The sequence below is a fragment of the Grus americana genome, chromosome 2, assembly GCF_028858705.1.
Source record: "Grus americana isolate bGruAme1 chromosome 2, bGruAme1.mat, whole genome shotgun sequence".
NCBI classification, from domain to species: Eukaryota; Metazoa; Chordata; class Aves; order Gruiformes; family Gruidae; genus Grus; species Grus americana.
The window spans coordinates 164,563,300-164,576,171 of NC_072853.1; the positions used below are offsets into that span (position 1 = coordinate 164,563,300).

The window sequence follows — 12,872 nt, forward strand, 5'->3', positions numbered from 1 at the left end:
CTTATAGCGATCTTGCTTTTTACACCGAGTTTACAAAGGCTGTGTGTTTCAGCAGTGAAAAAAATGTCTTCTAAAGACTCTTCTCTTTCTTTAACTTCTCTGGTTACCACTGGATGATGTCACCTTGTCAAGTCTTGTTAGGAGACTTGAGATGGGTGGAATATTTCTGAGGGAACCTTAAAGTAGCTACAGAGAGTGTGCATGTGTAGCAGGGAGTTATTTGTAGGGAGGAAGAGAAGCCACTTCAGCTGAAAGCTAGTGGTGGTAAAAGAATAAAAGGGCATAAATCAAGGGTGGAGTTTAAAAGAAAAAGGATATGCGGATGCATTGTTTAACAGATTTAAGATGGAGCTTGATCTGTCTCAAAATGGGGGACATAGCAAGAATTGCCTGAAGTGCCAGGGAAATCACAAGGAGATTTTTGTCTCTGAAGATATGGGGGTCACATGATGAGGCTCATTCCTAAAATAAAAGGGAACAAATGCCTGTGCAGTGTCATTGGGACACTGGGACTGCTGGTTGGACCACCTCTTTTGCAGCCATGTTTCTGTAATTCTGGACTGCAGGCACAAGATGCCAGCTCCTCCCTAAAACAAGGTTTTCATCCATTCCTAGGCATCATCTACCAAGTGGCCCTTTCTAAAATCCCCAGCAGATCCCCGTGGTGACCAGAGCTGGGAAAAACACCATGCCATGACTAGAGTCAGCCTGGAAAGCCTGTACCTAATCCATAGAAATTTTTGATGCTAACAAAGATGTGTCTGGTCTAGGGCATTCAGTGGGAGACTCACTCATCTGATGTCTATCTTGTCAACCTTGCCTGGACACCTGACTCTTGCAGACTGAGACTGCAGTGCTTCAGACTGTCCTGCTCTGTATGCTGGATGCAGTTGTTCAGCCTGGTTTCTCAGCTGGCCGATGTGTAGGCTTAGACCAGAGACCACACACAGGGCACAGGATTTGTAGCTGCCGCCAAAATCGAACAGGACCATTGTAAAAATGGTCCTCCATCCTCCTCAGCTGCAGCTTAATGCTTTTGTCTCTGCCCTGTGATTTTGTACATATGCTTCTGTGCTATCCATGCATCAGGTCTCTTCTCCTAAGAGCAAGGATCTGAGGACTTCAGTAAAGACTAGGGAAGGAGTAAACTCCTCTACAAAACACTTATCAAGCTTCTGCACTGATGCAAAAAATCTCTGTCTGGCCTGAGAGAAGTAGACCATTATGTACTATACAGAAATGAGAAGAAGAAAGGCTTTGGGGCAAGGACATTGTCTAATAAACATGTCATTAAGATTTTTAATTAACTTACCATGTCTAATTAAATGTTTTGTTATGCTGATGATCTAAGAAAGCTGCTTATGTTTAAATAAAACCTAGCAGAAAAAAGATATTAAGTGTTAATTTAAAGTCCAAAAAGAACCATGGTAGTAATGTTCACTGGTCCACAGTAAATGTTACTTTGATGTTTCCAGACCCTGCTGCTAGAGAAACGATGTCTCATCACTTCTAGCGACTCACTGGCCATTAAATTCCCTATTGTAAATTCCACAACAGGAATGGTAAACCAGAGGTTTTGCTTAGATGTGTTTATTTCAGACAGGTAATATATTCCTCCTCACTTCCAAAATTCATTTCAGCTGAACAATTGTTTAGTTCTCTCCTACGTTAAGTTTCTGTGGTGCTATAAGCAGATATTTAGAATGGTTCCTATAATTTTTTTTTGACTGGGAGGCTTTCCCTGGTGGACTGACATAAACCTTGGTTTTTTCTTTAATATATTTCAGACGATTCACTCATTAGTTATGTAAGTAATTATAGAGAGATTGCGTGTGTGTAATATAACTGAGGAAATGGAAGGTATTGATATCTAAGCTATTTTCTGATTACGGGATCTTTATTTTCTAGGTTGCCTACTGTGTATACTGCATGTACCTGCAGGTCCCATTCCCTTAGGCTTGGTGCTCTACTTAGGACAACCTGAGAATTAAACTGATCACTTTGATCTCATTGCTATTTGAAAATAGCAGTGCTGGCTGCACTTTTCATTCTCCTCCAGGGTTTTGAGAAGAGTCTGACAGATCCTAAACTAACTCATCACAGCCTGGTCGTGATCTACAGAGGAAATCAAGGTTGCAACTGTAGCATGACAGCAGTGCAATCTTGGGGTAATCTCATGCTATGGAGAGTAACAACAGCGTAGACTTTGGCATGGGTTCAAATCAGAACACAGACTCTCCAGAAAACCTGCTGGGTGGCCCATACTTTCTTACCCTCATTGCTTTTCTTACTTTCCCATGGTAGACAAAACTAGCACATATACATCAGTCTATAGAGGATATTGGTTTGAGGTGGACCTGTGTTAAAGTAATGGGCTTCCTAATGTTAGGAATGAATCTGTTTCTGAGAACGGCAGCATATGCTGACAGACACGTGGGACAGCATCTGTACAATTTCATATGCTGAATCCTCTGTTAAGTTGCAGTGATTCCTACCACTGCCAATGTGATGTGTGGTATTGTGGTATCTGTGATGTTAGCCTTGTGTCCTGTGTAGCCTACTCTGTTCATGCATTGGTGTTCCAGGCACAACAATGGCTTTTCTCTGTCTCCTCAGCACACTACTTGTGTAAATAATATGACACAAGGCACCTGGGAGAGAACTGAGTGACAAGGGAAGGAAAGTTATGCTGGATACCATTTCCTTCTCAGGACAACTTGTGCAGCTGTCTCTGCCATATAGTTAATCCGTAGGAACAGGTCTTGGTCATGCAATGGGATCAGGTGGGCTAGGTAGCAGGGAATAAGCAAGGAGAAAGACATACATTGCTGCTCCATCCCATAGTCTTTCAAAACAGCTATAAATCTATTTTCCCTAAAGTTTAAAGTTAATTGTGATATTTTTCCAACATTAATCATTTGAAAGATTCAAACTGCCTTTGTTTCTTTCTCTTCCCTAGTGATGTAGCTGCCTGGTGCAGAGGGCCATAGATAAAACTGAAATTTTTGTTTAGTGATGTAACTGGGAACTTGAGGGGAGGCATAGTGCTCAGAGGAGGTAAAAGAACAAGGCTTATTTTCATTCTTTGGAATACAGTCAGATTTGATTTCGGTCTGAAAGTTAAGGTAGACTCTGGCTCAGTAGGGGTCAGGAGATCTTTCATTTTTTTGCATAATCACTGAACAGATTTTAAAAAAGCTTTCCTTTGACATTATAGATGTCTAGGCATTTTCAGGAAAAATAGGTGGGAAACATAGTATCAGTTAGTAACACTGATTTTCATTGGCTTGCAAAAAAAAAAAGAGAGCAACAGAAAAAGTTATGGATGGAGAGAGAGAGATGAAAGAATCGCTCAAGCCTGAGTGGAAGCACATGGCTTGCAAAAGTTTTCACCAGCATCGAACAGCGCAAATTGTTTTGCTCATGGAGTGTCCTATTATTCCCCTCAGGGTGGCCCATGTGGAGTACTGGCTGCAGTTCAAGCTTGTGTCCTACAACAGCTTATCTTTGCAGACAATAACAAAGATAAAGACACTCGGTAAGTCAGCAGTTGACATCAGAAATATCTTCCATACAGAAGTAAACATTTTTTTTCTCTGCTGCAGCCACTCAGGAACCTTTTGAGTTTGAACTTATTGATCTTCTCTTTGTCTCTGAGAGAGAAAGAAAGTAGCATATGATTTACTTGTATTTACTTCCCTTTCAGCTGTAGGGATGTAGATGGTAGTGTTTTATTTGTATAATTACTTGCTTGTGATTAACCCAAGAACCTCTAAAAAAATCCAACAGCTAGAATTGAGGCCAATGAAAATTATTTATCCTTGAGATCCCATGGAGATACGATTTCAAAGAAAATGTAATCCAGGTTTGAAAGACCATGAAATTCATGCAGTTTTTGACACTAAGAATCTCAAGGAGGGTGAAAAATTAAAGTTGTAGCTATAATTATATTTTTTTTGCTACTGTGTTTGATCTTTCACAGTTAAAGTTCTAATAGAATTTGAATTTACATTCTCTGTGTGTATTTTCTACCTGCTTTAAAGGAATATTGTTAAGTATTGCTAGTGTCACGGAAAATTGCTTGATCTGCTATAATATTAACGTAGCTGCCACTTTACTAAAGGAACAGAGCTTATTCAGTGAAATAGTGGAAAATAATGTCTAAAAAAATTACTTTATTACCAGACTTGTTGTATTCTCCCTTTCTTTTCAAAAAGAAATTAAGTCCATTACAAAAGAAAAAATTCACAATACTTTCCTCTGCATTATAGGTATAGTTTGTTGAATGGGGGTAACAGTATTGTACTGGTTATTTGTGGGTGATACACTGACCTCAATTTAGTCAGAAGAAAAGCTTTCATGCTGAGATTTCACTTGGACTTCATTACCTTACAATGTAAAAAAGTTCATAATGTATTAGAATTTGGCCTTAAATGCCCACTTTTCTGCTTGGAACTGTTTAGGGAAGTGATGGAGTCTCTGTTGATTTTCTTTGGTTTTGTCTGACTAGCACTTAAAGTAAATTCACTGTTTGGGATGTTTTCCTAAATAATGGAAAGAAATAGGCACCTGTAGAACATCATTATTTCTTTTCAGCACCCAGGATAGGAGGTAACAGTTAATCAAAGGCTTACCAGGCCCTAGGGGGTCCACACAGGTGCCCAGGTCCAGGAGGACTAGTGGGTAGGCAGTCCTGATACGAGACACCTAGTAAGCTATTAGAAATGTTGAAAACCAGGCTTAGAATCTAAATACAGTACTGAAAGTTTTACTATTACTACTACTATTGCTGTTGCTAGTTATTATTGGCACTGATTGCTTGCAGACCCCAAGACAAGGGCCAAATAAACAAAATGCTATGAATTCATCACTTGAAAATTGCTTGTTCCTTGAAGTCACTTAAAGGCAATTAGCATGGACTGATAAAAAGATAGTGGTATAATACATGTTAATTCTACAGCGTTATGCAGTTTAGTTTTTTTTCTTCTTCTGTTCAGTTATTTCACTACATCACATCTGTCTGTAATTCATATCAAGAGCCTGCTGTTCAGAGCACACTTTTTAAAAGTGCAAAAATTACGTAGCAAAATCTTATTAGTCTAATTCAGATTATAATGAGAGTAGAGTTTTCAAGGCAGAATGAGACTCTTGTCCACATAAAAGAAAAAATTCAGAAACTTCAATGCAAGAAAATGAGTACATATTTAGATTTTATGACCAGGAGTCTCCACAGAATTCACTGAAGAATTATTTCAGGTTTTGAAAACCAAGAATTTGTTTCCGCTTGGAGGACAGCCTTTGATCATCTGCTCCTTGGTCCCTTTCAGTGTCAGGTCATCCTTAGTGAAAAAAGAGATGTTAACCTTTTCCTCTTTCAATATGGTTCAGTGATTGTAAATATCATAAAATTATGTAGCATGCAAATAAGTGGATTGAGGCCAGATTGTTTAAACTATGTGTCCCAACTCATGCCAGCTACAACCTATCTTGTTTACTTGGCAATATTTGCCTCTCCTATTTTTCCCCTCCTATTATCTACACTGTTTTAAAAGATTATTTTTTTTTACATATTTTGTATATGAAAAATGCTGCTGAAGTACGCAAAAAGTCTCCAAAGAATTTCAGGTTAACGGGTGAGCTCTTTGTCATTATGCATAGAAATGCTAAAAGCCTCCAGGCTCCTAAAAATGAATAGCAAGATGGACTCTTTTATTCATGAGATAAACATATTTTTCTGATGATGTGTTTGCCGTGGGCTGAAACTCTTAGTCAGGTAAAAAGAAAGGGAAGTCTCAGAGCTTGAAATGAGAGGATTAATATTCCTTTCTAATTCTAACCTGAATTTTCAAATTATTAGCCACTTCACAGTAAGCGTTTGACTTCAGGCTTCTTCGACATTCAAGAAATAATTATCATGTCTCCTTCTTACTCTGCTGCCTCTCTTAGACAAATTAGTTGCTGTGCTTCCCATAAATTTCTGAGTGTCTGTATTAGAACACAGGCAGAGATAAGAGAAAGTTGTGATTATATTTTTTTTATTTGAAAACTCTCACCAATTATTCCCATATCTCACATCCTTCAGGGAGGGAAACATTTCTAAAAGAAGATTACATTCAAGGCAGACATTGAACTTGAAAGTCTGTTTAATTTTTTGATGTTTCTTGTTTAGTTTTTTGAATTATTAGTTCACTCAAATGCTGGGAACAGGTTTTGACATCATCTCCCATGCTTGTAATGCTCTGATAGACTAATATCTGAATTTCAAAGACTGACATTCTTGAAGCTGCTAGAGAAAATTCCAATTCTGTGCTTCCCAGGGGCATGGATCTTTTGTCCACTTCTCCAGGCTCATGGATATTGGGATTTAGTCTTAAATGTGCAAGTTTTCCATTATGTTTCCATTTCCATTGGCCTCCTGGTCCTTTATTTCTCCATTCACATCTTGGAAGTTAGAATAACAGGAGGTATTAGAAGACTTCACAAAACACAGTTTGTAGGAACTGTGTTGGCAGTGTTGCTTACATGTTTGGGATCAATAGACTACTGTAAACATTCTGTAGTTTTATACATCAATGTGTAAGTTCCAAGCCAAGCATCTGAGTCAAAATATTTCAGAAACAGTGGGGCTCCACAGACCAATACTGGGTCAGCTACCATAATGTTTTAGGTCACCACTTTGGGGCATACCTTATTAAAAAACATGCAAGCATAGTGTTTATTGCAGATGGTACTTCAGATAAAGTTTAATAGTAGGTAAGAACATGATGGTGTAGATTTGTTGACAGCAGTTAAGAAATAAAAACTTAAGAAAGAAATTAAGTATGAAGGCCTTCATAAACTAAAAATCATATTTAATATATAAAACAATCCTGTTACAGAATATTAAAATAATTTTATTAGAGATTTAAAGATGAATTAACTTCTCTTGTCCATTATTTGCCAATACAGCATTGTTCCCTAAAGTACATTTACCTGGTTTTATTGTCCAAACAATTATAAATATGTGTTCTGAAAGAACATCCACTATTTCTTTTAGATGATTATTTTTCAGGGTATGATTACAGATCTGTGTGTAATCAGTTCCTGTTGTTGATCATACCTTATTTAGTCTTCTCTTCATTTTGGTCCATTGCTCTTAACGATAATAATAGTTTTGTTTTAATCGTTCCTTATAAATCAGACACCATCTTTTGGATTAACCTCTTAGAAGTAGAGATTGTGCATCTCTCAGATTCACCTGTATTACAAGGGTATTGTCATAGAATGTATAGCCATAGGCTAACAAGCTTACAATTGCTTAGCTTAAGCAGCCATAACAGCAATCTAACCGTCATCATGAGCAACATAAGCTCATCTAGATCCCCCAAATGCAACACCCTGCTGTTAACACTTGACCTAAGTGAATTAACTTCCCTCAAATTTCTGTTTTGCTTCTGACTTCAGAAGAGACCTATCCACTGTGCCCAGTGTACTTTTTACTAGCAATCTAAAGAGGAAGTTGTTCTAGATACAGCTCTATTCACTGGATCTGATTATCTGCAGTAAGATCCAAGGTACCTTCTAAAATGCCAAAAATAAGATTTAAGGTGGTTCACCTTTAAGAATGGTTCCAGAAAGCCCATATTCCAGCGGTGACTTCAGTGGCATCTCCCTCTTTAGAGCTCTTTAGGTGCTGAGCAACAGCACCACATCCTCCTGTCACATGTTCAGTCCGGTGCTGAGAAGTCTTCATATTGTGTGCACAGTGAGTGCTCTCATGGCACTTCATTCAGATGCTTAGTCCTCAGAGAAAGGTCGGATTCAACTGAACCTTTATACCTGGTATGTCTATTCAGTAACAATACTAGCTCTCTGTTCAATTCAGGATTTTTTTTGAGTTGCCCATCCAACTTGTCTCTTTCTTGGCTATAGAAGGAAGAAAGATACCTAGATGATAATTTTCTGAGGCAACTTGCCAGAACCTCATTATTAGGCATTACAACACCTAAGTCGCCTCTAAAAAAGTACTTTTGTTCTTTTAGCTACAAACTTGCTACGAATCTACGTATACTGTAATTGGGGCAGTTTGCCCTCTGAGGAGTAAGCTTCCCAAGACACATCTTGGTACTTGTCTGTTTCTTGCATTTTCTGGCCTGCAGTTGTCTTCAGCCTTCAGAAGTTCAGAGGACCAAATGCCTCACCATGGCTATTGCGGACATATTGTGGCGTGCAGGAGGCAATGAAAAAGCAATTGTGGCACTGTAAGTAGGAGACACAGTTTTAGTTATTGTACAATGCTCCTATACTCATGTCTGTTATATATGTACATAGTTTAAAAAATGAAAGTTTTGTAAGATGTACTTATACAGTCTAAAATGGCTTAGGGAGAAATGCAAAATGCCGTTTCTGCTGTCCCAGGAGCTGGAACAGAATAGTCAAATTCTTTGAAATTGCTGTGTATTTCACTGAGGCTACAATTCCTCCAAAATCTTTACCAAGAGTTACTTTTCCAGATACAGCATTTTACTCCAACAACTTTGTATTGCAGGATATTCTATTATGTCTGGGATTAATCTCCTCTTGCTGTAGCTGCCTACTAGTTACTTAGTTTATGCTATGCACTTAGGCTGCTTGTACACAAGAGATCTAATTTTAAGATCACTAGCTTTGGCTGTACTGGATCCTACACAATATTTTTACGTGAGCCAGGTTTTGTGAGAATAGGTCATTTCTTTTATTAGATCAACTAAGATAGCTGAAAAATAACAGAGAAGCTTTTGGGCACAGAAGTCCTTCTTCAAATCTGAAATAGAAGCAGCAAATTCAAAGACATTTCAAATGATATTTTGCATATTTTATATCTATAAAACGCTTCCTCTGTGATGATATTGTACATATGTTGTTCTGCTTGTTTTAATGTCATTGCTTTAATATTTTTTCAATAAAAACTGTCATTAACATTTTAAACCTATATGCTCTTTCTGTATAATGAAACTTGTAATTTGTATTAAATAGACTGAGGGAGCACAGCACAGCTAAAGTATATGCTTCATTGGTAAAAGTTTGTTTAATATGTAATATGAACTTACTGTGCAAGGGATCCTTTTATAAAAAAATGGCTTAAATTAATAATATAAAATCTTTGGCTCATCATTCAGTTTATATAACGTGTTGATTTCTCTTTAATGCCGTTTTGTTCCTTTTAACATGAACTTTGATTTTGTCTGAATATCTTCTTCAGGCCATCAGGAAGACAGCAGTTCACTCCCATAGGAAAATACAAGGCAGATGGAATCTTAGAAACTGTAAGGCTCTGTGTAACTCACAGTAACATTCTCCATATATCCTCTTTCTAGCTTTTCTTATTTTAGTACAACGAATCTGATTTCCATTGCGCTCTCAGTGTTTTAAAATCTTTCATGTCAAATTAGTTGGTTGTGATCCAAAAACCAATAGGAAATAAAATCCTGTAGTCTGTCTGTCTGAGTTGTCCCAGTGTCTGTGGGCAACTGGACTCTCTGAAGTCCTTTTTGTTCCATTTACCTTTCAAGCTTATAAACTGTGCCTACTTTTATTGATGTGCAGTAAACGTGAATGTGGATCCTTTCAAGTTGACCAGCATGGCTGTAAGCATCAAAAGGCAGTATTTTCTTCTTGTCTTACACAGAATTCTTTGCCTTTGTTTTTCCTCCAGAAGCTCCAAATAGCAAAATACTTTCCAGTTATGCCTTTATTTCCATCTGAAGGTCTCAAATGGCTTTGCAAACAGTGATGCCATAAGCCAGGCTTTAGTGGTTTAAGGAAATATTACTGGCCTCCTAAATGGAGGAATAGATGTGTCAACAACTTTTCAGAACCAGACAGTTTTGGAACTACTTGAAGTGAAGACTTGTATAAATAGGGTGAATGCAGCAGAAAACATTGGCTATAGTATGGTCTTCCAAGAGAGAAGATAGATCATTTAATTAATATGTTAATGTAATTCTGAACTGCTGGCTATTTCAGAATGCAACTAACGCCATTATGCTGTCTCTGAGTACTGCTTATCAAAGGTCCTGTGGACATAGCCACAGTGAAAATGTGATGGAAAAGAATATAGAATCATAGAATCATAGAATGGTTTGAGTTGGAAGGGACCTTAAAGATCATCTAGTTCCAACCCCCCTGCTGCAGGCAGGGACACCCTCCACTAGCCCAGGTTGCCCAAAGCCCCATCCAACCTGGCCTTGAACACTTCCAGGGAGGGGGCATCCACAACCTCTCTGGGCAACCTGTTCCAGTGCCACCCTCACAGTAAAGAATTTCTTTCTAACATCTGATCTAAATCGACCCTCCTTCAGCTTAAACCCATTACCCCTTGTCCTGCCACTACACTCCCTGACAAACAGCCCCTCACCATCTTTCCTGTAGGCCCCTTCAGGTACTGGTAAGCCGCAATTAGATCTCCCCGGAGCCTTCTCTTCTCCAGGCTGAACAACCCCAACTCTCTCAGCCTGTCCTCACAGCAGAGGTGCTCCATCACTCCGATCAGCTTCATGGCCCTCCTCTAGACTCGCTCCAACAGCTCCATGTCTCTCCTGTACTGGGGCCCCCAGAGCTGGACGCAGTACTGCAGGTGGGGTCTCAAAAGAGCGGAGTAGAGGGGCAGGATCACCTCCCTCGACCTGCTGGTCACACCTCTTTTGATGCAGCCCAGGACTCGGTCGGCTTTCTGGGCTGCAAGTGCACACTGCCGGCTCATGTTGAGCTTCTCATCAATCAATACCCCCACATCCTTCTCCTCATGGCTGCTTTCAATCCATTCCTCGCCCAGCCTATAGTCGTGCTTGGGATTGCGCCGACCCATGTGCAGGACCTTGCACTTGGCCTTGTTGAACTTCATGCGGTTTGCACGGGCCCACCTCTCCAGCCTGTCAAGGTCCCTCTGGATGGCATCCCTTCCCTCCAGCATGTCGACCACACCACACAGCTTGGTGTCATCGGCAAACTTGCTGAGGGTGCACTCGATCCCACTGTCCATGTCACTGACAAAGATGTTCAACAGTGCCGGTCCCAGTACCGACCCCTGAGGAGCGCCACTCATCACCGTTCTCCACTTGGACATTGATCCGTTGACCACAACTCTTTGAGTGCGACCATCCAGCCAATTCCTTATCCACCGCGTGGTCCATCCATCAAATCCATGTCTCTCCAATTTAGAGACAAGGATGTCGTGAGGGACAGTGTCAAATGCCTTGCACAAGTCCAGGTAGATGACATCAGTTGCCCTTCCCTTATCCACCGATGCTGTCACCCCATCACAGAAGGCTGCCAAATTTGTCAGGCATGATTTGCCCTTAGTGAAGCCGTGTTGGCTGTCACCAGTCACCTCCTTGTTTTCCATGTGCCTGAGCATATTCTCCAGGAGGGTCTGCTCCATAATCTTGCCATACACGGAGGTGAGACTGACTGGCCTGTAGTTCCCTGGGTCTTCCTTTTTACCCTTCTTAAAAATGGGGGTTATGTTCCCCCTCTTCCAGTCAGTGGGAGCTTTGCTGGACTGCCAGGACTTCCCAAATATGATGGAGAGTGGCCTGCCCACTACATCCACCAGTTCCCTCAAGACCCGCGGATGCATATAATCCAGGTTGCTTGATCTTTCATCACACAGTACCCCCAAGATCATAATTTCTGTCAAAATTTGAGCATAGAAAAATTAACAAAGAATGTTGAAGTGAGAGCCTGGATCTATGAACTCCCCTGAACTTCATGTTAACTAGGAATATTCATGGGAGTATTCACTGAGTATGATAAGAAGTGCTCTGATACATGCCTGCTATAGATGGCTCACCGCATAGGTACAAACTCCTGAGCAACTTGCCCATTCTATGTCTTCTAAAGCTGCAGTATTCCTATGATTGTTCTAGGAATTGGGTATCGTATAAACAATGCTTAAAATTGAATCAAACTGTCTGTACAACCAACTTAAAAACAACAAGAAACAGTATTTAAAAATTGAGAATATACAAAGTAACAACAGTAGGAGGTAGATTTCATTAGATCTTTATTCCATTTTGTTAGTTTTAATCTTTCCAGTCAGACTTAAAGTTTTGGCTACTTTAGTTCAACTTTCAGGTTATAATAATGAGTTGTTATTGTTTTAGTCACATTTTTTTTCCCTTATATTTCTTCCCAGCTAATACTACATAGTGCCACAAGATATGAAGATCTGATTGTATTTCTTCAGCAGAATATTCACCAGGTACTGTGTATAGAGAAGATGCTAAACCTGTTATAGTTCAGCTGCCAGTCTTTCTGTGTTTGTCAGTCTCATATGATGTCTTCTGAATGTTGTTTCAAACACTAAATGGACATGTCTTGCATTTTAACAAACAGAGCAACAAATTCAGTTTTAGCATAAATGAGAACAATTATTTCTGCTTTTAGTTCAATTTGCATTTCTTTAGGATTGAGCAAAAAATGTACACAACAAACAAAATAAAACCAGTCCTTTTCTTTTTCAGTTTGAAATTGGTCCCTGTGGGTGCATCCTTCTGACTGTGTCTGTCATCTTATCAAGATCTATCAATCTGTGAGTGTCTTTGTATCCCTGTTTCATAAACTGCAAAGGAAACAAGCTGTGCAAAATGAGGAAACAACCATGATGTGCTTAACTCTCTGGCCTTTTTAATCTATCTTGACGTTTAGTCTGATAAACATAGGGAAGTTATGCAGCTTTACTCACTTAATCTTGGCTTTTTTTGTTGTATACACACCATTGTGTAAATATATATATATATATGCTGTTAAAGTGGCAGTGGTCAGTCCACAATATCTGATATAAATGACTCCATCTAAAATTAGGGATCATGTCCAAGGTAGTTGCCTGTGCTCCCTGTCTTTCCAGTTGAAAG

At 39.4% G+C, this 12,872-nt stretch overlaps 1 protein-coding gene across 8 annotated transcripts in view; it reads left to right on the forward strand.

The window, feature by feature from the left end:
* MINDY4 (MINDY lysine 48 deubiquitinase 4) overlaps positions 1 to 12,872 on the forward strand; it is an 82,894-nt gene that overhangs the window by 25,813 nt on the left and 44,209 nt on the right. For all 8 annotated transcript variants that reach the window (XM_054814800.1, XM_054814803.1, XM_054814799.1 and 5 more), the window contains 5 exons: positions 3,450 to 3,538; positions 8,139 to 8,240; positions 9,221 to 9,284; positions 12,155 to 12,220; positions 12,483 to 12,550. In XM_054814800.1, coding sequence (XP_054670775.1) covers positions 3,450 to 3,538; positions 8,139 to 8,240; positions 9,221 to 9,284; positions 12,155 to 12,220; positions 12,483 to 12,550 — 389 coding nt within the window. The remainder of the gene's footprint in view (positions 1 to 3,449; positions 3,539 to 8,138; positions 8,241 to 9,220; positions 9,285 to 12,154; positions 12,221 to 12,482; positions 12,551 to 12,872) is intronic.